The sequence below is a fragment of the Mus musculus genome, chromosome 1 (genome assembly GCF_000001635.26).
Source record: "Mus musculus strain C57BL/6J chromosome 1, GRCm38.p6 C57BL/6J".
In the NCBI taxonomy this organism is placed as follows: Eukaryota; Metazoa; Chordata; class Mammalia; order Rodentia; family Muridae; genus Mus; species Mus musculus.
In genome coordinates, this window is record NC_000067.6 from 54540417 (window position 1) to 54567484 (window position 27068).

Consider the following 27068-nt stretch of genomic DNA (forward strand, 5'->3'; position numbering starts at 1 on the left):
GACACCGAGAATTGGAGGTGCTGATTTGCAGCTAAACTGTTTCACATTTCATTTAAGCCTGCACTTTCTCAGCATGCAAACTGGACTAATCCATTTTTCCAATATCCTTTTGGGCCCCCCAAAAGGAATTCTTTACCCCAATTCATCAATAAACACTTATAAGAGGACTGTTGTCTCATTCCCTTAAGTTGTGTTAATGGTTTGGTCACTTTATAAGTTATAGATATGTTGTCATTTTAGGGAATGATTACAAATAATGATGCTCATGGACAGAGAAAAAACAAAACAGGGAACTTAGCCTCAGAAATCTCTCTTTCCTCCTCCTCTTCCTCCTCCTCCTCCTCCTCCTCCTTACCCAGTGTCTCTCTCTCCCTCCCCCCCCCTTAGCTAAGGGGCAGGGGGTTGAAAGGAAAAACAGGGGATATAGTAATATTACAAACTAGACAAATACGGATGGATTATCTACTCTTAAACCAAAAAAAAAAAAAGAAGGTATAGTCATACTCTTACATTGGTACAGATTTTTATATTTTGATACAAAAATAAAGTTATATTTTGTTACACTGGTACAAAATTTAATATATTGGTATAGGTGTAAGGCATTCATTGGTATAAATATTTGTATATTAATACAAAAGTTAAGTATAATTTTGTTACAACATAATATATGTATGTTTCAACTCTTAAGACAGGCATTGTGCCTATGCAACTCACTTAAATATACAAGGTTTAGGGCTGGAGAGATTAAGAGCTCTGACTGCTCTTCAGGAGGTCTTGAGTTCAATTCCCAGCAACCACATGGTGGCTCACAACCATCTGTAATGGGATCCGGTGCCCTCTTCTGGTCTGTCTGAAGACAGCTACAGTGTACTCATAAAAATTAAACAAATAAATAAATCTTTAAAAAAAAATACAAGGTTTAGTCCCAGTCTTTTTAATAGCTGCTATTACAAACTGTTTAGGACAATTAAGTAATGCAAGTTAACAGTCAGTCAATCAAACTCATGGTTATGTTAAATTCTAGTCTGGATTATCACAGAAATATACACCCTGGGTTGTACAGATAACAGGTAGCTGGAAACACAACATTTGTTGATTCCGATATGCTATGAATAGATAAGTCTTCAAAAACCTCAGAGACTCACAGACTATGGATTTAAAGATGTTTTTATTAATTTAAGGCCTTTCTGACATTGAGACATGTCAGCTCTTGGCAGCACCCCATTCGATTAGGAAGAAGATGAGCATCAAAAGGCCTCCACATGGAATTGCTTCAACTGTGGCAAGCTAGCCACTGGGCACAGAAAATACCCTAACTTCATCTGCAGAAAGAATGCTGTCCAGAAAGGACAAACAGGGGTAGGGAAGTCAATCGCCAAGCTCTGCCAAGACAGGGTAAGCAATTACTGCTTCCTAATTCCTGCTTCACAAAGGTCTGTCAGATAGTGTGGGCCAAAAGGCTTAAAGATAGATGCTCCAGCATTATAGAGAATATGGGGGGACTATCTAAGTGTCAGCTGTCTCTGTCATTGCTTTATTTTTGGAAGCTGCATCCTGTGCTTCCTGAATACTCAGGTAGTATTTATCCCTTCTCGGGTCTCTGATGGGTTAAAGATTAGAAAGTCATAGTCTTACTAGAAGTTGTTTAGGATTTGAGAAGATGCTCTAGGTCTGTAAAGGTATTTAATAGGTTAGAAAATGATTTATGTACAGAACTCTGAAGTCACCAGGATATGATAGCTAATAGAATACTTTTTCCTGAGTTGTCAAATATAGACTAGAACTTTTCAATGTAACCCTTACCTAATAATTTTTATAATAATTTCATTATTGTTCCTACTATATATGGTTTATTATTTTTTAAGATTTATTTATTTAAAGTATGTAAGCACATTGTCACTCTCTTCAGACACACCAGAAGAAGGCATCTGATCCTATTACAGATAGTTGTGAGCCACCATGTGGTTGCTGGGAATTGAACTCAGGACCTCTGGAAGAACAGACAGTGCTCTAAATCTCTGAGCCATCTCTCCAGTCCCTGTTGTTTATTATTATAAGAGAAAGACCGTTTCTATTTAGACAAAAAGGGGAATTATTGAGGTTTGATCTTTTGCTATGTATTGTAATGCTAAATTCTGTACCAGAAGGTCTAGGCCTACAGTGAGTTCTTGAATTCTCTTTACAAGCTTTTGCTGTGCAAACCTTGTTCCTTGATTTAAAACTATTTGTTAAATAAAATTGGCTACATGCAATTACTAGAGGGATTAGAGATAGGTGGGTTTTGAATTACCTAGTTGGGGATAAGAAAAGAGAGAAGGAGGAAGAACAAAAGGAGAGGAGGAAGCTGCCATGAGGGGAGATACACCATGAGCACGTGGCCAGGAGAAACAGCAAGTATCTGGGGTACACTGCTGGGTAGGTAGACGGCCAGCAGTTAGAAAAGTAGATTAGAGGTTATCCTCCAGTAATTGTCAAATGCCAAAAATAAAAACAAAAACAAAAAAACAAACAAAACAAAACAACAACAACAACAACAACAACTCCTCTAATGGACATAGCTACAAAGACTTCCTAGCTTCACCCTGAGCAGTGAAGGTCGGTTTGAATGTCAGAGCACTTACCTGTAATGAAACGATCTAATGGCATCACAGGGGCCACATGAGGAGTAGCTTGTGTAACAAGAAGATTGATCAGATCTTGCTTAAAATTTTTCAGTGTAAGCAATGCTCTGGCAACAAGGCCACCCATTGAGTGACCAATTATTGCCACACTTGTAGGAGCAAATTCTTGACCCTGTTTTTAAACAAAGACAAATAAAATAAAATCACCATGATAAAATTCTTAGTATCCTGAGAAAACTATTTAGTACTTCTGTTTGCATATGAGCAACACAATACAATAGCAAAGATAAACCATAGGAGCACCCCTCAAAAGATAGAAAAATCCATCTTCATACAGTTCTAAACAATATGCTAATATTCTTTTATGGTATGCCTTAACATTAAAAAACAGGTTTTGGTTACAGTTTTCTGAACTAAAATTGGAATCCTTGAGTTAGTGAATCGTGTTTGTATTCATTTGTTAGGTTGCTTACAATCTGAGGTATGAGTATATTAAATAATATTAGAATATTAAAAACTCAAGCAACAGCACATGCTTGCTTACTTACAGCACTGTTATGCTTATTGCCCTGAGAGGCTCTATCCAGCAGCTGACCAAAACAGATGCAGACTTACAGCCAAACACTGCATGGAGGTTGAGGACTCTTAGGGAAGAGTTGGGGAAAGGACTGAAGGCCCTGAGGGGGATGGGAACCCCACAGGAGGACCAACAGAATCAACTAGCCTGGACCTCTGAGAGCTCTCAGAGAAGGAGACATCAGTCAAAGGATGCACACAGGCTGGAATAAGGCCCTGGGCACATATGTAGGAGATGTGCAGCTCAGTCTCCATGTGAGTCCCCCAACAACTGGAACAGAGGCTCTCCCTAAAACTGTACCTGACTGTGGTATGTTACCCCACAGGACTGCCTTTTCCGGCCTCAGAGGAGAAGATGCACCTAATCTGGCAGAGACTTGATGCACCACGGTTGAGGGATACCCAGTGGGGTCCCAAAGGGGAGGAAGGATGGGCAAAGGGTGTCAGTTGGTGGGGGGCAGGGGGAGACCTGGAAGGGAGGCAGTGCTTGAGATGTAAATAAATAAATAAGAATATTAAATTTTATAATATATAAGAAGTCAGAATACTTGGCACTGAAAATAGTTATAAAGGATGAGACAATTATAGCTGTTGTTGCAATGTACTAGCGTATGGTATCTCTTACTTCAAATTATTTCTCTACAGTGCATTTTAGTTTAAAAAACAAAATAGCATATTGAACATTGATTCACTGGTTATGAAATGCTTTAAATAAGTACTGCTTAAAAAGAGTCTTTGTTGTGGCTGGAGAGATGGCTCAGAAGTTCACCTGACTCTTTTAGAGGACCGGGGTTTAACTACCACCACTTGCATGGCAGATGAAGACAACAGTATGCAACTCTAGCCCCAGGAGATCCAATGCCCTCTTCTGGACTCCAAAGGTACCAGGCACCCACATAGTGCACAGACATCCAAGCAGACAAAATATCCATATATATGAAATTAATTTTTTCAAACAATAATAATCTTTGTTTATTATGGGTGGTGTAACAACCCTTTAATCCAGCACTGGGGAGGCAGTGGAGTTGCATATCTGTTCAAGGCCAGCAGTGATCTATGTAGTGAATTCTAGGCCAGCCAGAAAACTGCAGACTGAGATCATCTCAAAAACACACAAAGAAAAGAGTTTGTGTTCACTGTTCTCCTTAGTGTTTCCATTTAACCCGGGCTTGTTTCCCCAGCATCGATCCTTCATATGTATCTTTCTCCAGTTACGGTGGGCTCAGTCTGCTACCCTCAGCATGAACTAAAAGCAAGGTTGCTGCAGAGTATAGTCTGGGTCCTTAAATTTTGGAAGGCTTCTTGCCACTCTATAGATCAGTGCTTCTCAGCCTGTGGGTTGTGACTCCTTTGAGGGCTGAACAACCTTTTCACAGGGGTTACAAATGAGATGTCCTGCATATCAGATATTTACATTACGATTCATAACAGCATTGAGATTACAAAAGTCATTTCATGGTTGGAGTCACCCAAACATGAGTAACTGTATTAAAGGGTCACGTTTATGAAGGTTGAGAACCACTGCTTTGGATAGTTCACAGTGCCCACAATGCAAATAGTATGGTTTATGATGAGTATCTGTTGTCCTCCAGGCTAGAATTCTTGTATATGTTAGGCAGAAAGTGTCAGAATTAGCCTCTAGTGAAAACTTGGGACACCGAGCTTCTAATGAATGCCCGCCATAGGCAATGTTTCTCAGGTCACAAACTGCTGAAAGAGCAGAGTGAAGGTCGGATGTCGGCCCGTCTCACTGTTGGAAGCTTGCACCTGCTTTTTGTGGACTTTGTCCTGTGTGCTTCCCCTTCTGCTTTTTCTCCAATTTGCTTTGTGTCCTTTCACCATGTGACGGTCACGGTCACGTGTTATAAACTGAACCCTACCAATAATCCCACTAGCAAGCCAGCCAGCCTGAGGATGGACATGGGGATCCCAGAGAAAGCTCACTGCGTCAGGACCAACCTCTACACCCCTACTTCTTGTTCTTAGCCATGGGTGCTCCCTCTTACTCCTAGCATTTCCTTCAGCTATTAAATGAATGGCCTGGCCCTCCGGTCTTTGACTTTTCTCTTTACACATACACAGAGACAGACACACACATGGATCCACACACATGGACACACACACACTTAATTGATATTGGCCACACTGGTAAACTCATCTCCTCCCCCTCCCTCCTCCCCACCCTGGCTTTTAATACATGTATTTAGTGTTAACTCCCAACTAATCTCACCTGGAATTTTTTTTTTTTTTTTTTTTTTTTTTTTTTTTGGCTCTAGACCCAATTGCACAACTCTTGTTGCGCAATTGCTATACTGGGAATACCTTACGTATAGTAAGCTCAACCTGTCTAAACTAGACTTTACTGCCTCCAAGTATCCTCTACCTAGTTAGTCCTATCAAAGGCAATTCAATCCCTTCAGCTGTCCAGAGATCTGGAGTCGTTCTTAACTCTTGTTTTTCTTTCATACAGAATTTCAATCTGCAATCTCCCAGCAAAGAGGATAATTTTCTCCCCATAACACTCTGACCACTTAGAAGAGATCATTAAATCCTATTTCTCCTACTCTAAATTTTTGTTCCTTTTTCTATACATTAAGCCATGGACTGGTGCTAGTGTGGACAAGTGGCTTTCAGCTGTAGAGATGATCCTATGATGGACTATATACCAAATCATATTTAGATAATAAATCAGATTAGTATTTTGCAATAATTCTATTTGGTCATGATATACTATAATTCTTTACTGCTGAGTTTGGTACTCTGGTATTTGCTTGAGAATTTTATATTTATGATCTTGAGGAATATTAACCCTTTAGTTTCTTTTTAATGACTATTGTGTTCTCTACTTTTTTCTTAAAATGAAATTCTATCTCCCTTATTCTTTAAAAGTCCTTGTCTAGTTTTGCTGTCAGATCTGTGCTGGACTGAAAATTGAGTCTTTTTCTTCCTCTATTCTTTTGAAAATTGTTTTTGTTGCTGCTGTTGTTTTAAGATCAGCATTTGTTCTTAAATGTGGACTAGAATTTTACATGACCGAAAATCATTGAACCCTAAGGTTTTTCTTGATGGTAAGATTTTAAATTACAGCCGGGCATGGTGACACATGCCTTTAATTCTAGCACTTGGGAGGCAGAGGCAGGCGGATCTCTGAGTTCGAGGCCAGCCTGGTCTACAGAGTGAGTTCCAGGACAACCATAGCTACACAGAGAAACCCTGTCTTGAAAAAAGAAAAAAAAAAAAGATTCTAAATTACAAATTTAAAAGAAATTCTGACAGATACTTGGGTACCCAGATTTTCTGTTTCTTATGTCAGCTTTATAATTTATACTTCAAAAACTTTATATGATTGAGTTATTAAGTTTACAGGCATGAAGGTGTGCATGATATTCCTCTACCACCCTCTCCAAATGTAGAAATGTATTCTCATTAGTTCCTGATATTGTTACTTTGTTTTCTCATCTTTCAGATCAGTCTAGCCATAATGGACAAGTTGTTGATCTTTTTTAATGAATCAACTGTTGGCAAAAGTTAGCTTTTATGTTGTTTTATATTTCTTTAATTTCCACTTTCACCTTGTTTTCTTACTTATCTTTATTAACGTTCTTTCCTCCCTGGCTTATAAAGCCTGTTAGCTTACGTCACTGATTTGAAAGCTTACTCTTTTCTAATGTAAGTATTCAAAACAGTACTTCTGATAACCATTATTTAATCCTCTAAATTCCTTTTTAATTAGTTGAAAATTTTGTACCTATATAAAATATAAATTCTGATATGCATTTTCATTTTAATTCAGTTCAAAGTATCTTCAAATTTCATTTTTTAAAAACTGGCTAATCTAGAAGTAACAGTTTAAAAAAATTTTTTTTTTTACTTTTAATTTAACTTTGCTATTTTTGGGAAATAAATTACATTGTTTTAATATTTTGAAGATTATTAATATCCACAACCCAGCATATGGCCTAGCACTGAACACAGCTTAGTAACTGTTCATTGTGTATTGAAAAAGAGTATACTCTATAGCTAATGAGTAAGAGTGTTTTAAAGTTATCAATAAACATTATATAGAAGAACCTGGTGAATGTTGTTCAAATCCATAATTTACTGGTTTTCTTATTGGTAATTAGAAGAAAGGGCTGAAGTCACTAGTGCTATTTGTGCTGATAAGGCTAACTCCTTTTCTTGGTTCTACTGGATTTTGCTTTGTGAATTTGGAAGGATTAGATGCATACAAATGATTTGAGGGTTTTTTGGTTTTTTTTTGTTTCTGGATTTTTATAAATTTGTTGGACTGTGTGACACTACTGACTTGAACACTTATCTCCCACCTTGTAGAGTTTGAGAATCGCTTTAATGCACTCGTGTACAAACTTGGTCTGCTTCTGAAGGCTTCCACCATACAATGCCACCAGTTCTTCATTGAAGTTGACACTGAAGAAGTCGAAGTGGTACTTGAAGTCGATGTCTTCTGCTTTCCTAAGTGCAATAGAGCCGATAGATCGAACTGCAGAGTAAGAAAGAGAGGGCTCACTACACACAACATCCTGGGAAAGCATCTGACTTCATCCTGATGTTTCTATATAAGTAGAGCCATCGTGAATATAAGCAACTTATGTCAGTGTGATGCACATCATCAGGTACCAGATAAGAACCTGAGGCTAAAGCTCAGTTGGTACAGTGTTCGCTGTTCAACTATGAAGACCCTGAGCTCAGATCCCAGAATCCATGTAAAAAGCCAAGCCTATACTACCAGCACGGAGGAGACAAAGACAGAAGGATCCTGGAGGCTTGCTGGACAGACTTCTAGGTAGATCTGAGAGCTACAGGTTCAATGAGATCATTTAAAAAATAAATAAATAAGACAAACAGAAAGAAGAAAGGAAAAGGTGGAGAATGATTAAAAAAAAAAAAACAAGCCAAAATCCTCAATGGTGATTTCTAGCTTCTATCCATACATGTCTCTATATGTACCATCCCTAACCCTCCAACTTGCTCACTACACACCAATTAAAAGAGCAGATATAATTAACATATTACACAAGTCACCCTGTGCAAAATTTGTAATTCCATGGATTTTAGTGCATTCGTCACCTCTAGTGAGTATTGTACAACCTCCTCTGAAACTGAGTATTTCAACCACATGAGTAGTCACTCTCCAATCCTGCTATTCCTCCTAGTCCCTAATAGGCACCAGCTTATTCTCTGTCTGCATGAACTTGCCTATTCTTAACATTTCAGATAAATGACATCATCCCATAATGTGACTTTGTGTGACTGGCTTCTTTCACTTTTTATGATGTTTGCAAGGTCCATCCATGTTGTAGCATTCACATCACGAATTCATCTCTTCACATCCCATCAGCAATGTGTGAGGATTCCAGTTTTCCACATATGTATAGCACTTGCCTTTATTATCATAGGCATTATAATATTATTGTAGGGAATGGCATCGCATTTTGATTTGCCTTTCTCTGATGACACATGATGTTTAAGCATCTTTCCTGCTTCCACTCCTGCCCTGTAACAGCATATTCTCTTCAAATCAGATCCATGCTGGTCCTTTTCAAAAAGTAAACTGTATTTATTAGATTTGTGAAAATTTTAATTTCACAATTTCAATGTTGTCAAACAGGTAGTATAAAGGAAAGTATCATATGCTAATTCTAAGAATATAATCAGTGTAATAAGTAAAGATAAGAAGATATGTAAATCCTGTGATGGGGAGTCAATATTACTAGGATAAATCTAGAAGTACAGAAATTTATATGCTCTAAGATATATGTAGGATACTGTAACTGCCAATACAAAAATACTGTAAAATCATACAAGTTATCTTCTATAAAAATTATATAAAAGAACAATATAGTGTTAAATAAATGGACAGTTTGCTGTACATACAGTAACTTAGAGGACTTTTACAGACAAAGTAGACTGGGAGAAACCGAGCACAAAGAATACATACTTGATGGTTATACACTATAACCATCATACATCATCCCCAGAGAAATAAAGTATCCCAAGGATGCACACTTAGGTATGTAGAAGTGTGTGTGTGTGTGTGTGTGTGTGTGTGTGTGTGTGTGTGTGTGTGTAGAAAGCTTTAATCATGAAGGAACTCGGGGGGGTTCCAGGATGCTGGCAATCTTCTACTTCTTCACTGAAGTTTGAGTTCTCTGTAGTTCTCTTTGTAATAACTGTAAATGTGTTATCATTTCAAACATAATAGTTAACACACAAAAAAATCAGATTATAAATTTCTTACCTAAAGCATCATGTGCCACATGCCTCTCAATATTCAGTAGCCTTTCCCAGTGTGTGTGTGTGTGTGTGTGTGTGTGTGTGTGTGTGTGTGTGTGTATAAGCGCAAATATATACATATACACATACACATACACATACATATACATCCTAACTTCATTTTTCTCTAGTCGTGGTGGTGCTGAGTGCAAACACATTTATGTATCAGGGACTTCCCTAAACTATGTTCAGGCTCTCCTCAAATCCCATCTCCTCGCCACAGCCTCTCCTGACCACCTCGTCTAAACAAGCCACATTCCTACTACTTACCTTCTGCCTCCCTTGGGGCTTTACTTATTTATTTCTCAGAGCTTTTAACATTACTGGAACATCTACTGATGGCTGTCTCCCAATAAAAACATGTGTTTGATGAGTTCTGTCCTGTTCTACTCCGTATATCTACCTAGAATGCTAGACTGCCTAGAATACTCCCTGGCTTATGGTAGATACTCCACAGATATTTTGTAGATGAATAATAAGCACATATGACTACCATACATGTTAAAACACATCTGGGTTCATTATATAACAATTCCTCCAATGTTTATAAGAACTGAAGCAGATGTTGTTTGTAAACAAAATTACTTACAGATTGGGATATCTGGCTGCTCTGCCAGGAACACCGGCATTCTCTGCACTGTCCTGCAATCCCTCCATGTCTCCACATGGAGAGGAACTGATCTCTTCCTTGTTCAACATAATTTAAGATTTCTCTCCCCGCTGAATGTTGCAGATTCCATTCTCAGAAACTTCATTTCCAACATTAACCTTTCCTCTACTTCTGAGTACCTCTATAATCTATTCCCCCTACCCTATGCCATCTGATTTCTGAATGCCTGTATAATCTATTCGCCCACCTACACCATCTCATTCTTCTCACTCTCTGCGAAGTAGTGTTCGACTCTTCTTTTCCTTCTATCTTAAATGTTTGCTTTCTTTTGGGAAGTGGCATGTACAGTACCTGACAGAGTAAGCTTTTCACTTACAGCACTTGACTCTGGCATTACGCACATGATTGCAAGTCTGGAGCTGAGTCTCACAGCTTTAACGTCTTTCTTCCACTACCTACCTTGCTTATAGCTTCCAGCATTACCAGGAAGAAAGAGAACAGGAATTCCTGTCAAAGGGAGAATTTTGTGTTCTTCAGCGTACGATCCTTCTCCGTAAAGATATAACTCATATGCTGGATAACGCTTTGTCAGTTTCTTTGGGAGCTCTATTTTCTACAGAAAATAAATAAATAAATAAATAAATAAATGGGTCCATTTTAATCACTTTTATTAATACAACTCAGACTCAATGCAAACATAAAGAACTTTAAAATGGTACAGTATACAAATATTATGAATGCTATAAACCATACCCAATGCACAAAACAAGTTATCGTTTTTCACGCAGGGGATTATTCTTAAATTATATGGATCTTGAAGAGTATAACCTTCATAAAAGCATAAAATACGTATGGTTGAAATTCTAACCAATCAGTTAAAATAATCCCTGACAATGGCTATCTGTCACTGGTATATGTCAGAACGTTTCACATAAACTTAACTGAAAATGCATTTAATTTAGAACCAGTTATCAATTATAATTTAAGATAAGGATAAGACCTTTCCATGATCAAATCAATGCTTTTTGCTATTTTAAACTACTTTATAGTATCTTCTTTTACTTGGGACTACCTAAATACTCTAGCTGCTACAACTTTAAACAAAGCATGTTAATGTTGGGGTTTGTGTGTGTACATGCATGTTCATTTGTGTGTGTGTGTGTGTGTGTGTGTGTGTGTGTGTGTGTGTGTGTGTGTATGTGTTCATATGTGTGCACAGGCACATGCATGTGTGTGTGGATATGGAAGCCATACGTCAACACTAGGTATTCTCAATTATTCTCCGACTTATTTCTTTTGAGACAAGATCTCTCCTTGAACCTAGAAATCTCAGATTCAGCTAGAGTGCCTGGCCTGAGTCTGCTTCCCCAGCACTGGGATGACGGCACAGACTGCCACGCCCAGCTCTTTAGCGCTGTGTGAGGATCAACTCAGGGACTAGCTCATGCTTGCACGGCAAGCCCTTCATCTACTCAGCCACTCCAGAGCCCCAGGAAGTTTGTTGGACAATGTTTTAAGTATGATGGCTTAACAAAATAATCTGAACCTTACAACAAAGTCTTGATCAAGAATATGTACACTCTTCTTACTGTAAACATCCACTGAACAACGTTAGCTCCAACTCGCGGACCAGCTACATGGATTGTCAGCAAGCTTCAAGCGAATCCGCAAATCCTAATGTTGTACTACATATGCGAAGTCTTCACACTATCTCCAAACGGTAGGCAATAATTAAAGGTGTAGCCAAGTGTTAACTTTTCCATTCCCTCTTTGAGGCGGGGTCTCGCTACTCAGGCTCTGCTGGTGACACTCCATCTTCCTACCCCAGTCTCCCAAGTGTTGGGAACTACAGGAGTACTTCACCATACCTGAAGTTTCCATTATTTTTTTTATAACGAAAATCATTAAAAACAAACCACTGTACTAAATCAAAAACTGAAAGTGATATCAATAATCTAGAAATGTAATACATGCATATACTTGATGAAAAAATTTACTGTATGAATTTCAAAAACTCTAAATGTTATTAATATTGCTGGAAAAACTTACTGCTCAAAGGAGAATTCTAATCGTTTGCGTAGATTCTAGAATATTCCCTTGAAGATATTAACATAATCCAGGCCAACTATATCACAGAAGCATCTACAGGACAATATGCTTATTACTTAATAGGCTAGCACTTTAAATTATCTTCTCCAACATACCAAATACAGAAAATCCAACTCTACCATTTGCTTTATAAGCACGCTAGCATTTCAAGTCAAATTAGTCCCAATAATGATTATGCAATGTGCAAACAAACGTGAGAATGATGCAACAGTTTATTTATTGGAGTTCAAGCAAGAATATAAAATAAAGAAGTAATTCCTTAACTGCTCCCAAATAAGAACATAATTTGATGCAATGGTGCACACATAGTTTTTAGTTTAGTAGATAAGTTTAAGCTAAATTGAACATTAATCCAGAAAACTAGAAATTATCAAAAATGTCTAAGAAGACCAGGTGGTGGTGGCGCAAGCCTTTAATCCCAGCACTTGGGAGGCAGAGGCAGGCAGATCTCTCTTGAGTTCACTGCCAACACACAGAGAAACCCTGTCTTGAAAAACAAAAACAAAACATACACACATACATACACACACACACATTTCTCTGAAGATAAAAAGTAGGCAAAACAACATATTTGACATATTTTATAACATGCTATCTTATGGGCAATTTCATTGTAAAATATTTATATCATTTAAAAATTAACAATATACACATATTCTAAAAATAAACAGGTGGGGGAAAGGTAAGGGAGATGGCGAGTCAAGGAGGGGAGGGGAAAGGAGAAGAGAAGAGGAAACATGAATGGTAAGAAATGCAGGCAAATGACACCTCCAGGCAGAACACAAGATCTAGAACAAGACAATAGGAGAGGCAACTGGTGGGCGCACAGAAGGGATGCTATGCTGAGAAGAAAGGTGCATAATTGAAGAAGCATAGCTGTAGGGCTCCAATACAAATTACTTCATATGGACAATTTAAGCAAACTCTCTCCTAAAAAAGACATTCCGCGACAGTGACCTCTGCATTAACTAGTACTCCCATGAGGCAACTCTGCAGTCCGTACTGCCTTGACTGCAACTCAGAAGAGGCTGCTCTCATTGTCAGTATACACCTTTCCCAAAAGACAAGCGTTCTAACAACCCCCTCATCTGCTAGAGAACACTGACTTAAGAAAGCAAAGGTCTTATTTTGTGATGTCTGTGTGTGTGTGTGTGTGTGTGTGTGTGTGTGTGTTCTTGCGTGCGTGTGTATATATAACATATATCTTTCTCTTGTAAATGAAAACTATGAAAGTTTGCTATCTATGGTTTAACAAAAAGAAAACAAAATTATCAAATAAATGCAGACATTTTAAAGTTCTTAGTAGGAGCTCTCAGCCCTTGACTGAGGCTACTCCCAAGAGTAGGCCTAAGGACTCCTGCTTGGTTAAAACAGGAAAAACCCACCTAGACATAATTTAACCTATCAGACAGGCCTTTCTTCTTGTCATAAATCCTCTGCTACAATCCAGTTCATGCTGCTACCAAACCATCTAGCTAAACACATCCTCATGTATTTCCATACTGTATACATAAATTAAATAGACTTTAGAGAGGGTAGCTTTTAAATTTTGATTCCAAAATCTACCTCACTCTTATAATTTACAAATGCCATGTTTTAAATTTTGTGTTTAATGTATTTAAATTTTTTTCAACTTCATAAGGACAGGAATTGAAAAGAAGGTCTCTTACCATGGTCCAGAGCTGGTCAGTTCCCCATCCAGATGACAACGGATGTTAACCACCTTATATGTGCTGCCAAGTATAATTTGGATGTACACAGGCTGATACATTTATAGATTATTTCCTCCTTATCAATAGTAATATGTTATAAAAGCTGATCAGACAGCATGCCCCAGCATCTTCCCTCCTTCATATGTGCTAGCCAAAGGACTTGCATGCCCGTGCTCAGCTCTCCTGATCCCTCACGTCAGCGGGGTTTTATTATTAATCATTCCATTCGTTTGCATCTCAAATGTTATATTTTTTATTTTTTGTATTTTGCCTGTGGAGCCAGAAGAGAGGGTGTCTGGTTGGAACTGGAGTTAAGAGTGGTTGTAAACCACCAGTTAGGTGCTGGAAACTGAACCCAGGCTCCATGCAAGAGCAGCAAGTGCTCTTTACCTCTGAGCCAGGACAGACTTGCATATTCTTTCTTCTCTGAAGAGCCTTGTACACAGTCTCTTGCTACATTATAATTGATTTTTATATCTTTGTCTCTCTTCTTGTTAAAATATATATACTAAAGGCCTAGGGGCCTTTTATCACTAACATCCTCTCATGCCAAATAGACCTAGTCATTCAGTAAGTGACTGTCTAAATAAACATCAGCATGCTTTATGATAAAGTATGGTTTATATTTGCAGCATCAACATCTCCTTTCAGAGAGCAAGCATTAGGTCACACACATGAACAGACCCAAATGAGCGCATGAGAGAAAACAACTTAGGTGTTTCTGCTCAAATTTTACAATTTATGTGCAGCTGAACAACCGTTTGGCCCTACTGGCATCATAGAGCAAGAAGCTATAAACGATATGGTAGACTGAAGAGCCATCAAATAAAGTTAACTCCACATAAGTGCATCCAAGAAACTACAGGCAAAGGATGAATAGAGATAATAAGCCATTTTAAATTCAAAATTTCATTTTTGCAAAGAGCTTCAAATTCCTGTCACTTTAAAAAAAAAAAGAGGATGTTTATCTTTTTTTGCTGACTAGCTAAGAAAGGCACAAATAAGCAACTTTTTTTTAAATTAGATATTTTCTTTATTTACATTTCAAATGTTATCCCCTGGCTTCCCCTGCGAAAACCCCCTATCCCCTTCCCCCATCCCTGCTCACCAACCCATTCACTCCCTGCTTTTTCCTGGCCCTGGCATTCCCAAATAAGCAACTTTTAAAAAGAGAAAAGAAAAAGGCCTCAAGAAGGATGAGATATCAAGAGGAGGTCATGCCACCTGCTGGACACCAACCTGCAAACAATTAGAAAGCTTCAGAAATGCTAATCTAGAAGGCAAGAGATAAGCTATCTTTAGTACAGCTTTACTCATAAGAAAGCCACTTGGCTCTTAAAAATCTCAATATTTATTCAAAAGGGCTCATTTCTATAGGTAGGCCTTAATTCTGTTTGTAAAATAACATAATTCATTCAAAGTCTGCTAAAAATGTGTACTAAAACTTCCACCACTATGATTATTACTGTGCACACAAATTATTAAGTGTCAAACTCCAAAACAGCAATTTGTACCAAAATAACTACATACCGACAAAAAAAGCCCACTAGCTCTTTTGTCTCAATGACACTAATTTTCTCTTTCTAGTCAATTTCATGAGGCACAAGGCCCATCTGTGAGATCCATATGCTTTGTTCTGAACATGGAGGCAATTTCTACTACTGCAAATATTAAAACAGACCAAATAATTGTGGGAAATCTAAAAATAAATGGAAACTATTGTTCCAAAATGATTTTATTGTAACCACTGAATACAGTACTACACTAAAGCGACCTGCTTCAATATTACCGAGTTTTCAAATTATTAAATCATAGGCAATGAAAGAGAACTAAAATAAACTCTATTTTCAGTTTTTAAAAAAACCCTAAAGTTCTTATTTTTAACTATTAAGATTCTAATGAACATAAGCCAACATCATATCAGTTCATTAGCTTTGGAATTAACACTAACTTGTTAAAAATCTCCAAAAGCATCTGAAATGCAGTGTTCACTTTCCCTCATAACCACTGATGCAAAATCAAGGTAGGAACTCATCTACTAGAAAATATCCATGGGAAAGGATGCTTGCTCCTCAGCAACTTAAACTTCAGTTTTTAAATGTAAATAAGAGAGCATCAAACAGGCTCCCTCTATAAGGACCTGTACACAGACTCAATCCTGATTTTCATTCTTTATCGACAGAAAAAAAAATCTGCTATGATCCTAAAAGTATACTAAGAATGCACCTTATCAAAATGTATTATGCATATTTTATAGGAGTTATTATAATAGATATTCCAAAATTTAGATTCATTTAGAAATCTCAAGAAAAATATCACCAAAGGGAATTTCTCCTGACAGCTGTGTAATTTGTTATCATCTCTTTCTACTGCTGGTCATGAATGAAATTTTAGATTCTACTACGCGGAACAAATGAAGCAATTAATGAAAGCATTCAAATTAGAACAGAGGAGGTGGGGGGGGGCGATGAAAGAGGAGGCAGATCCTGTTAAACCCAGTGAGAAGACAAAATAACACCAGAATGTACATGCAACCGATTATAACAGATATCGTAATCGATTATGCAGGTCACTGACTGTTCAGAGGCATGCGAAAACACAGGTACGCACACTCACACACCCACGGACTCAAAACCTACAGAACAGGTGGATCGGCAAAATTCTCCACCGGAGGAAAACTAGATAGTTTTCAGTTTAATTATTAATCAGGCCAGTCTGTCACTTCACCCAGAGGTAAAACCTCAGAGCCTCTTTTTTAAATCAGCTTTGGCAACTCTGCAAGACGCTGCTTCTTTCCAGAAAAGCGAAATCTGACGCACGCCCATCACTGGGCGCGAAGAGAAATCATCTCCTTGCAAGCAAAGGAGGGTCCGGGAAGTATAAGGATTGGGGAGAGGGACCAGAGCTGGCTCTCTGGCGGTCAGAAGTCGGGGTCCGGAGTCTGGGTGGGGGACGAGGGGTCGCGGAGGCGAGGATGCCCTGCCCAGCACGAAGCAGGAGACTTCGAGTGCCAGGAGAGCTCCGAGTCGGAGCGTTCCATCTGAGCCCGAGAGAAGCCCGGGAGGTGTGGGCGCGCAGGTAAGGGAGGGCCGTACCTGGTACTCGGGGTACTCGAACATGTAGCTCATGCTGCACTTGTTTTCCTCGAAGCCGAAGAAGACATCCCACAGCCCCAGGGTCGCCAGAAACACCATGAAGACATAGAACGCCAGATTCCAGAGGTTGACTGAGTGGAGAAACATGGTGCAGACGAGCGCCTCTACACCAGGAGAAGCTCGGCAGCCTAGACAGAGCGAGGGAAAGACTCCGGTGCCAAGCCGTGCCCAGCTGAGCAGCGCGCGCCTGCGCGGAGCCCGCCAGCACCCCCTCCCCTTCGCCTGCCGCTCAGCGCGCCTGCGCAACTGCGAGCAGCCGGCCCGCGGTGCCGCCCACGGAGGAGGGGGCTGTGGGCGTTTGCAGCGTGAGCGAGATTGTGTGCCTAAAAAATGGAATGAGAAAGCGGAGTGGGCTGGGCTGGAGGGCATGGAGAGAAAAGGGAGGGGGCGAGAGGGGCGGGGGGACGGGGAGTGGAGGAAGAAAGGGAGAGGGGGATGGGAGCGCGGGATCCCAGAGGCAGGAGAGGGAATGGCCGGGTGGGTACCGCAGGAATTGGCCAGGGGCAAGGATAACGCCCTAGAGTCCAGAGACTGTTAGAGATTCAGAGCTAACTGGCCAAGAGAGGCGGCACATCAAAGGCGTGTCAGGTGGCTGTCACGCACACCTTCCCCTGCAACAGTTTCAAACCCCATCCTGTTCAATTTTGAACCATCTCGGGCCTCCGCAATTTCGCTTCAAGGACCAACTAGCTTGATTCCAGAAGAGACAAATGGCTTTCCCCCTTCCTCTTAGACCACCGACTTGGGCCCTGTAGGTAGTAACAACACCTGCTCATTGAAACAAAACACACGACAGTCAAAGGAAATCCTGTTCTTGGTGGAAGCCTTAATCAGACGAAGTCTAAAAAAAAAAAAAACAATATAAAAATACCTACCAACATGATGTTCCCAGTTGGTACCTGCAGGACCAGGTCGGCACTGACTTGAGGTGCTCTCCAAGTCCCCCATGTCTCTGGGGACTGGTTCCACAATGACGTTAGAAGAGAATTTTGCTCAAGCTTCCACTCTTTCTCATAACTTAGTTCATTTTGAAGAATTTCCATTTGTCTTTACACAAAGGAAGGGGTTTTAAAAAAGCAAATTAAACCCATTGATAATACTTGTAACAGCTTCGAAACGCTGAAATGTTATGAGGTGTCAGCCCTTAAAGCTAACCAGACAGCAGATGAGTTTTGTGTGTGTGTGTGTGTGTGTGTGTGTGTGTGCGTGTGTGTGTGCACGTGCGTGCGTGCTGCTAACTTCAGAATTTTACTTAGAATGATCTTTGGCACTGACTCAATTTTATTTTATTAGATTAATTTTCTAGCAAATATTTTGAGGAAAGCTGGATAGGATGCATGAAATCAAAGAATTTCAAGACCGAAAAGGAAGCTAATTGTTTATCTTATACAAAACCCTGCTATTCACATCAAGAAGCTACAATCCAAAGGTAAAAGGGTAACAATTTTTTTAACCCTAGACAGAAACACTTGGATATCTAAGCAAATACACCTAGCTACAAGATACGGACTATTTGTAAAGAGAGGACTGGGAAAATGGACTGGTGAGCTGCTTTGAGGTATGGAGGTAGATTTGGAAGGGCCAGGAAAGTCTGGGTAATACTGAGTAGCAGGGCAATAGTTAGCTAATAAGCATTTAAGGCATACCATGTATGTTTTGGATGTTGTGGTGTGCCCCTTGGTATAGGAGTTATTTGTCCTATGCTGTGATGATACCCTGGGACAAACAACTTAAGGAAAGGTTTGTTTTGGCTCACAATTCCAACATATCGTCCATTGTGGCAGGGTATTTATGGCAGCAGAGCCTGAGGCAGCAGGTCAGTTTTCAGCTGTAGACAGGAAGCAAAGAGAGGTGCATGTTAGGGCTCAGCTCCCTCTTTCCATTTTTATCTGGTTTGGAAGTTAGGGTGAGTTTTTTTTCTATTTTAGTTAACTTAATCTAGAAAATCACTCCCAGACATGTCTCCAGATTTGTCTCCAAGGTCTTTGTAAATCCCATTCAGTTGACAAAATTAACCTTCTTCACAACTCTACCCCTTGTCAACCTGACAGTCAGTGTTACTATTAAACAATTACCTTCTAGGATCCTAGCCATCTCATGATACAGATACATTTAGTACAACTTCAAAAGTCCCCATAATCTTTGACAATCCCAATGCTAGTGAAAAGTATGTTAGAACTAGATACTAGAAGACACTGGATTCCCCCTGGAAGTGGAGTTCTACTGGAGTTATAGACCATTTTGAACTGTCGCAGACGTGCTAGGAACCAAACACAGAGCCTCTGTAAGAGAAGCAAAGTGTTCTTAAGCAAGTCAGCTCTCCAGCCTCATAGCCTCTCTCTTGAGTCAACTCCACACCATGCATGCATCCTCGGCAGACATCTCATAATTCTGACATCTCCAACATCCTTGGGTCTCCACTGCAAGCTGGGTTTTGCTTTCATAGCTTCATACAGTAGCCTCTCGGGGACTCCAGTCCTGCCATATTGCCTAGGCTCAGTTGTTCTCTGAAACTGTGGTATAAGACTACATGATTTCCTTAATCTTGCATCTTACATGCTTACCCAACTAGTATCATATAGACGGCACTTCTAAGTTCTACTGCCAGCTCAGGATGGAGACTTGTCTCCTGGGACCTGCTACTGCCGCCTACACTTGCTAACCATAGGGAAATAAGTTCCTTAGGCAGGCACTTTCCAGAGCATTCTCAGAAACAAGGCACTCTTCCAGCAGCATTCTCAGCTTTCAAATGAAATTGTATTTTCAAAAGCTGAAACCTTTGATGGGTACGGTCTTACCCTCATGGCATTTGTCCCAGTGAAGAGCAGACTATTTCTCTTGAACAACTAAACTTGCTTTTAATGTGTGCATTGACTGCAATTTAAAATTATCCAGTCTCTTTTTCTTGACAAACTATACACTTAAAAAAAAAAGAAAAGAAAAGAAAGAAGGAAGGAAGGAAGGAAGGAAGGAAGAAAGAAAGAAAGAAAGAAAGAAAGAAAGAAAGAAAGAAAGAAAGAAAGAAAGAAAGAAAAGGAAAAGAAAAATCCTGCCCACCTGTTGCTCTTTCTTTAACTGTAGACCTAGATAAATGTGATGAACAAAAGCAGTGCCACAGGCTGAATGCTAGCCTGCCTTGAAATGTCCTCTGCCAAACTCATCAGTTATTCAGTTTGTTTGTTTGTTTGTTTGTTTTGCTCTGCTTTCTTGGCAGTGGTAGTGGCTAGGATGGTGTTGTTACTGTTTTGACTGGGAAGCCCTGACTGGCTGGAACTCTTTGTGTCGATCAGGCTGGCCTTGAACTCATAGAGCTTTATCTGCCTTTGCCTTCCAGGTGCTGGCATTGAAGGTGTGTCCTACCATGCTTGACTAGTTATTTTTATATTCAGCTTCACTTAAGTCCTTGGGACATGTGCAAAATGCAGCTAGATTCATTGCCTAAATATAACATGAATGTTTTCTACCATTGTTTCCAACAAAGCTCTTGTCTTCCTCTGAAGCCTCAGAAATCAGACCTCCACTATCCACATCTTTCTTGCCTGTGGAATTCTTAACTCCCACCAAAAGAGCCCATTAAGCTCTTTCACATCATCAAAGAACTTTTCTAAGCCAAAGTCCCAGGCTCTTACATATTTCTCCCACAACTCCATCTCAAAGCCCTAACAACCACATGGTCATGTTTATGACAGCAACGACCCCACTCCTGACCAATTTTCTGTATTAGTTATCTTGTTGCTATGACAGAATTACCCCAACAAAAGCAGCTTTTAGAAGGAAAGAGTTTATTTTGCCTCATAGTCTAGAGTTCAGCCCTTTACGGCTCGGAAGTCTTAGCAACAGGAGCTTGAAGCAGCTAGTGGTGTTGCATCCACAGTCAGGAGGCAAAGACTGACTCCCTTTCTCCTTTCTACTTGAGTTGTATGTTATGATGGTCTTCTCACTACAGCAACCTGAGTCTAGAAAAATCTGTCCCAGACATGCTCAGAGATTTGACTCAAGGTAATTCTAGATCTCAACAAGATTAACCATCAACTAGGGAATTCCTTTTAAGTTCTGTTGATAAGAATAGAATATGCGAAATTTTCAGAATTATACCAACAGGGTGGGATTATGGAAACAACCTGTTTTACATATGTACAGTGCTTAGATATATACATATATATGCTAATGTTGATATACTATTGACCTTGAGCCCACAAAATGAGGACACTTGGGGTATGCTATGAAATTACCACTTAGTGTAGAGGATTATGAATCATTTGGGAAAGAATTCAAGCTCTAGATTAAAATAAGAGAAATGCATTGAGTCTTAAGAATATCAAAGACTGAACATCTGATTTTTATTTCAATATTATGGAAATATGATAAATAAGCCATGGGTGATCCCATACTCCCTCATCAATTTATTCAGTGTTTCTTTAATTTTTTTTTTAGTTTTAGATGTATGAGTGCCTACATGTATTTATGTTCATGCCTTGTACCCATAGAGGCCAGAAGAAGGGGATTGGATCCCCTGAAACTAGAGTTTCAGCTGGCTGATAAGATGACACATAGGTTCGGGGAGCCAAACCTAGGTCCTCTGTAAGAGCAACAAAATGCGCTTAACTTCTAAACCACCTCTGTAGTCCCCACTCCATACCCTAAACTCAATGGACATGTGAAACATTTCAAATTTTTTATTTAAAAGTGGGTTCTTATTTCAGTAGTTCTGGGATGGGACCCAAGGTGATGTCAATGATGTTGGTCAGAAGACTGAACTTTGAGTGGCTAGGATGTATGCTCTCTAAGAACTGCTACACAAAGGAAACAGAACCTAAAGATGATAGAGCTTACTTGTCTAGGGGCTTTCATAAATTCTGGCAGGCTACTTCCTTGATCATTCACTATGGAATGGAACCAAAGTCAGTTGAAGTGTCACTGTAATCTCAGCACTTTGGAGATGGAAGCAGGAGGAACATGAATTTGAGGCCAGCCTGGATGACATAGGAGACCGGTCTTAGGAGGGAGGGAGGGCTAAAAGGTATAATTAGCATGGAAAGCCAGCCAGCTCTGTATATTTATTATTTGTTTTTGAGACAGGGTCTCATGTACCTGAAGCTTGCTTCCAACTCCCTGGAGCAGCGACTCCAGGCATTGGGCACCACACCTAGGTTGTCTCTGGTCTTTCTAGCCTCCCTTGTCTCTCTTTTCCTCTCCTTCATTATGTCCCAGACTTCGCTTTAATATCTAACCTCACTCTCCTGGACCAGTATAGTCTGGTTCCGAGCAGTGACACTGGCATATGCGAGTACTGTGGAGGAAAAGGACACAACCGTTTTAATTACTATCCAAAAGTATTGGGTCTGTTTTCTGATCAACATCTGCTCCTGTTTCTAACAAATACGTCTACAGTTTTCTATACCCTATCTCCACTCCCTTTTAGACTGTCAGTACATAGCCCTGTCTTCAGATGTATAAAGATAATTTTGATTTTCAGGCATGCTTCCCTTGAGTTTCTCATTTCCAGGGTCCTTCCACTCTGTCCTGACTGAGCTAATACAGCTACTGAGTTTAGAGTTCTGGCAGGCTGGAAGGGCGAGCATTCGTGCTGTACTCTGCTTTCCGCAGGGCAAGCTTCTTTAGTTGGGTTCTAGTTCCCACCCTCACTCCCATTTCCTTTCAAGAAACTAGTTCTTTCAAGCTTAGATTTCTGCTCGTGCCTCTTCACTTATTCTGTCTTCTCTCCCTTAATCATGTTAGTGCGCTTAGGTCTTATTCGTTAAAAATAATTTAAAAGACTTCTCCATAGCTATTCCGCGTAGCCTCACCTTCTCAGCCCAGTCAGGGTTCCCTGAGCTGCACTATGCACTCTCCCCTCCTCGCCTTCCAGCCACACTTTAGTAAACAGACACATTTTGCCTCCAACTCCACCATTGACCTAGTTAGCAAATCCAACAGAGGCCCTCCAGACCTCCTCTAACCCCCTGCCATCATTCCCTAAACCCATTTCCTCTGGGATTTTCTCCTGCTGGTCTGGGCCTTCCCTCTTTACCATGTAGTTCACTTTTTCTCTCATCCCCTAAAATGTTACCGCTTCCATGATTTTACCTTTCAGCTGTCACTCAAGCCTTCAGAGACCAGAAGTGTTCACCTCAGCACTCAAAGCTCAGTGAGCCAAGCAAAGAACATGAGTTAGGCCCAGCCTGGAAACACAGGGCCTTAAAAGACTGAAAATTAAAAAGTTAATGATGAGGGGGTGGGAGGAAGACTGGGAGTTGGCTCAGACATCAAGAGCACTTGTTGCTCTTGCAGAGGCTCTGGGTTCTCTTCTCAGCACCCACGTGGTAGCTGACAGCTATCTATAACTTCAGTTCCAGGAGACGCTAAACCCACTTCACCTTCACGGTATCAGCCACACACATACATTCAGGCAAAAAACACTCATACACCTTAAATAAATCCAAAAAAAGAAGATTACGATTTGTTTTTTCTTTAGTCAGTCCTTAGGGTCTGAACTACAGTCAGGGTTCTTCTGGTTGCAAGAAACCCAATTGTAACCCAAGCATAAGATGATTTTTGGATAGATCTCAGGACTTCGAAAGTAAAAGAAGAAGTCAGGACGTATGACACAGCATCTTAAACTGGGGGTGGATGCCCCTCCTGAGGTCCTGTGACTAAATATGGGAAGAGTGAAAATTTTGCAACAGCAAAGGGTTTCTGAATGTACAGCACATGACAACGCAAGGTGTTTCTGGCAGAGCTGACTCTGCTGTTCCAAGCTTTACCAAAGACTTGGCTCTGAACGTGGCGTGCTCACTTTCCTCCAGGGCTGCCTGCACACCACACAATCATGCCTGAAGCACCGTGGCTCAGATGCAGGCCTACTTTCTGTCCATTATGAATTGCAGTGTCTTTGCTCTCCACACAAGGTTTTGTGTCCTTATAGAAACATGATGGTTTAATTATGAAACACATGGGTGATACTCTCATACCATCAGTTCTCAGCATGTTAGTAGAAAAATTCATATATCTTTTTGGTTGTATTATACTTTGATTTTTATAATTGCTGTTTGAATTTTGACTTGAGTTTGGGGCGAACTAATTAAATATATTTTGGCTTTGGATTAGAAGAATTTCCAACAATTTCTGAAATGGCCCTTCTACCCATTTGTAAGACATATTTATATGAAGTGACCTTCACAACATTGATGGTTATAAAATCAAAATATTTATCAACTCTGAAAAAACTGAAGAAACTCTGTTGTACAGTTTAAAATAACCAAGATTTAATATTTATGTAAAAATAAGTATATCCACCTTGTGTATGCAAATTTGTTTTTGTCATTATAAGTAACAATATATATATATATATATATATATATATATGTGTGTGTGTGTATATATATATATAGTTTTAAAATAAATGTATGGTTTAACATTTTATTTGAATACCTACTTATATTGACCAATATACCTGGGGTAGTGTGAAATTCTCTTGTGCATAAAGAGGTTTGAAATGAAAAAAAAAATACTAAGAAGCCTTGTAACATAGGATATGCACAGCATCCTCATGGCCATTACTCCCATCTTAATATAACTGATCTTTTAGCTGGCGACCACTAATTACAAGTTAAAACTCCTCTCTTGTCAAGCTACTTGAGATGTGTGTTTTGAGAAGAAATTGGACCAAAGTGTATCAGACTCTGGACACTGTTTCATGACATTGTCATCTACAAAGTTCACTTTTGAAAGCTGTAATTAAGTGTATGATTTTGTATTGAGACACACTCATGGCTATCCTCATGTGTGGCCCATAGGCCATGGGTTACACACACTTAACTAATCGTCCTTTTGAGTTAGTCCGTACTATGAGGACTATAAGGATTTAGAGTGTATAGGTGCAGGAAGATAAATTGAAGCTAGAACACAGTAGAGGACGGGATTAGAGATTTATCCAGTAAATCATGGAACCATTCATAATTAATAGACTTGTTTCACTGTCTGTCTGGACTGGACAGCATGAGATCTCCAATATAGACCCACCAGAAGTTGTAAATCTAGTACAAATAGAAGGGATGAGGAAGTGGTGGGGGGGGTGTTGAAAAAAATGTTTAATTGCATTTATTTCTTTGACATGAGGGGCAAGCATGTGTCACAGATATATGTGGCATGGAATTATTAGAAGACAACTGTGGGGTTATTAGAGGAAAACTTAACACTAGTCAGTTCTCTCTTTCACTGTGTGACTTTCTAGGAATCAAACTTAGATTTCCAGGCTTGGCAACAAACAACTTTGTCCACTGAGCCATCAAGGTGATCTAGAAAGAAAAGATTTTGTTGCTCTGTAACGAAGAACAGCAATACCTAGATAAATACTGAGAAATAGTTTGGTTAAATAATATAGAAAGATACCCAAGATATATTATTAGTGCAAAAACAAGGTGTTGCAAGAAATATTAAAAATGAAACCACCGGAGGCAGAGGCAGGCAGATTTCTGAGTTCGAGGCCAGCTTGGTCTACAAAGTGAGTGCCAGGACAGCCAGGGCTACACACAGAGAAACCCTGTCTCGAAAAACCAAAAAAAAAAAAAAAAAAGAAAGAAACCACCATGTTCCCGCACTACTACAGTGTGCCACGGACCACATGGTTCTAGCTGGGTGATCTCAACTTGGCGGTTTCTCTGGGCCGGAGACCCCGAGTACCTTGGTGGATCACTTGCCGCAAGCCCCACACAATGACGGTCCAACCCACAGTCGGCCATCACAACACCCATTTACCTGGTAGAATCAAAACTCTTAAGCTTATATAATTAACCAATCAGATTTATGTCTCAATAAATTCTCAGTTTAAAAGATGCCAATACAATAATTTCAAAACCAATTGATAATGATAAAAGCTTTATTCCAATTATTCTAACCTTATAATAATATAACTACCTATGGCTGGCTAAAGCCATGCTGGTTCACGTCGGAGTCCATCTTGGTTTTCACCTTCTCTCCCTGAGATGCTGCCTCTCCAGCTCTTAGCTCCACCTCCTTTTCCCCTGTCCAATCACAGGCCTCCTGCTGCCCTAATGTAATTGAACAGGGGAAATCCTGTGACAACAGGTATAAAAATACATATATAAGGGCACTTCTACAGACCCTAAAAAGATTATTTAAAACATCCACCAGCTGAGAGCTACTGTTGTTCCACATCCTCGGAACTGCATTTGTAGTCAGTTGTCTAAATGCTGAAAAAGAAGAGCATGTCTGCCTACCAGGTTTTCTGTAAGGAGTACCAGGTAACCATTGTGGCTGACCATCTAGGTATAGATTTTGGGGAACTTAGTAAAAAATTGGCTGAAGTATGGAAGCAGTTGCCAGAAAAAGAGAAACTTATCTGGAAGCAAAAGGCTCAGTATCTGTAGCACAAACCGAACAGAGCTGAAGCCACAACTGTGAAAAGAAAAGCATCTACTGCAGAAGGTTCCGTGAAAGTCAGAGCTTCTTCTGTGGGAATACTGTCACCCGAAAGAAGTCCCCACCCACCACAATGCTTGTGCCAGCCTCACCAGCCAAAGCCCTTGAAACAGAGCCCATTGATGTCACTGCTCATCTCCAGTTGTTGGGAGAGTCGCTCAGCTTCATTGGATACCACCTGCAGGAGACAGAAGTCCTGAAGCTTGTAGGCGTGCCTGGATTCCATTATCTGTGCTCTTGGCCCTTTGGCATGCCTGACCACACAACTACCTGAACTGAATGGACGTCCTCAACAGGTCTTGTCAAACACGCTGGACAACATTGCATACATCATGCCTGGACTGTGACCTCCAAGAAGCCTGGGATGGAACGCTGTCTATCCCTTTGCTAGTTTATGTATATATGACTGTTCCAGATCCTACACTGACCTCTGGGTGTAGGCTTTAAATGTTTATATCTATCTATATATGTATATAATTACAGTATATGCATAGGAGTATAACTACTTTGCTTTTAATAATTTTATGAAATGGCAAAGGTTTAGCTAAAA

The 27068-nt window shown here is 39.9% G+C and overlaps 1 protein-coding gene and 1 pseudogene across 1 annotated transcript in view; one reads left to right on the forward strand and one right to left on the reverse strand.

Moving 5' to 3' along the window:
• Positions 1 to 17268, reverse strand: part of Pgap1 (post-GPI attachment to proteins 1) — an 84685-nt gene extending 67417 nt beyond the window's left edge. Inside the window, exons 1-4 of the mRNA NM_001163314.2 lie at positions 17018 to 17268; positions 10561 to 10714; positions 7523 to 7698; positions 2622 to 2793 (exon numbers count right to left, since the gene is read on the reverse strand). Coding sequence (NP_001156786.1) covers positions 2622 to 2793; positions 7523 to 7698; positions 10561 to 10714; positions 17018 to 17164 — 649 coding nt within the window. The 5' untranslated portion in view covers positions 17165 to 17268. The remainder of the gene's footprint in view (positions 1 to 2621; positions 2794 to 7522; positions 7699 to 10560; positions 10715 to 17017) is intronic.
• Positions 17269 to 26108: 8840 nt separating this feature from the next.
• On the forward strand, positions 26109 to 26884 carry Gm19637 (annotated as a pseudogene).
• The last annotated feature ends 184 nt before the right edge of the window (positions 26885 to 27068 follow it).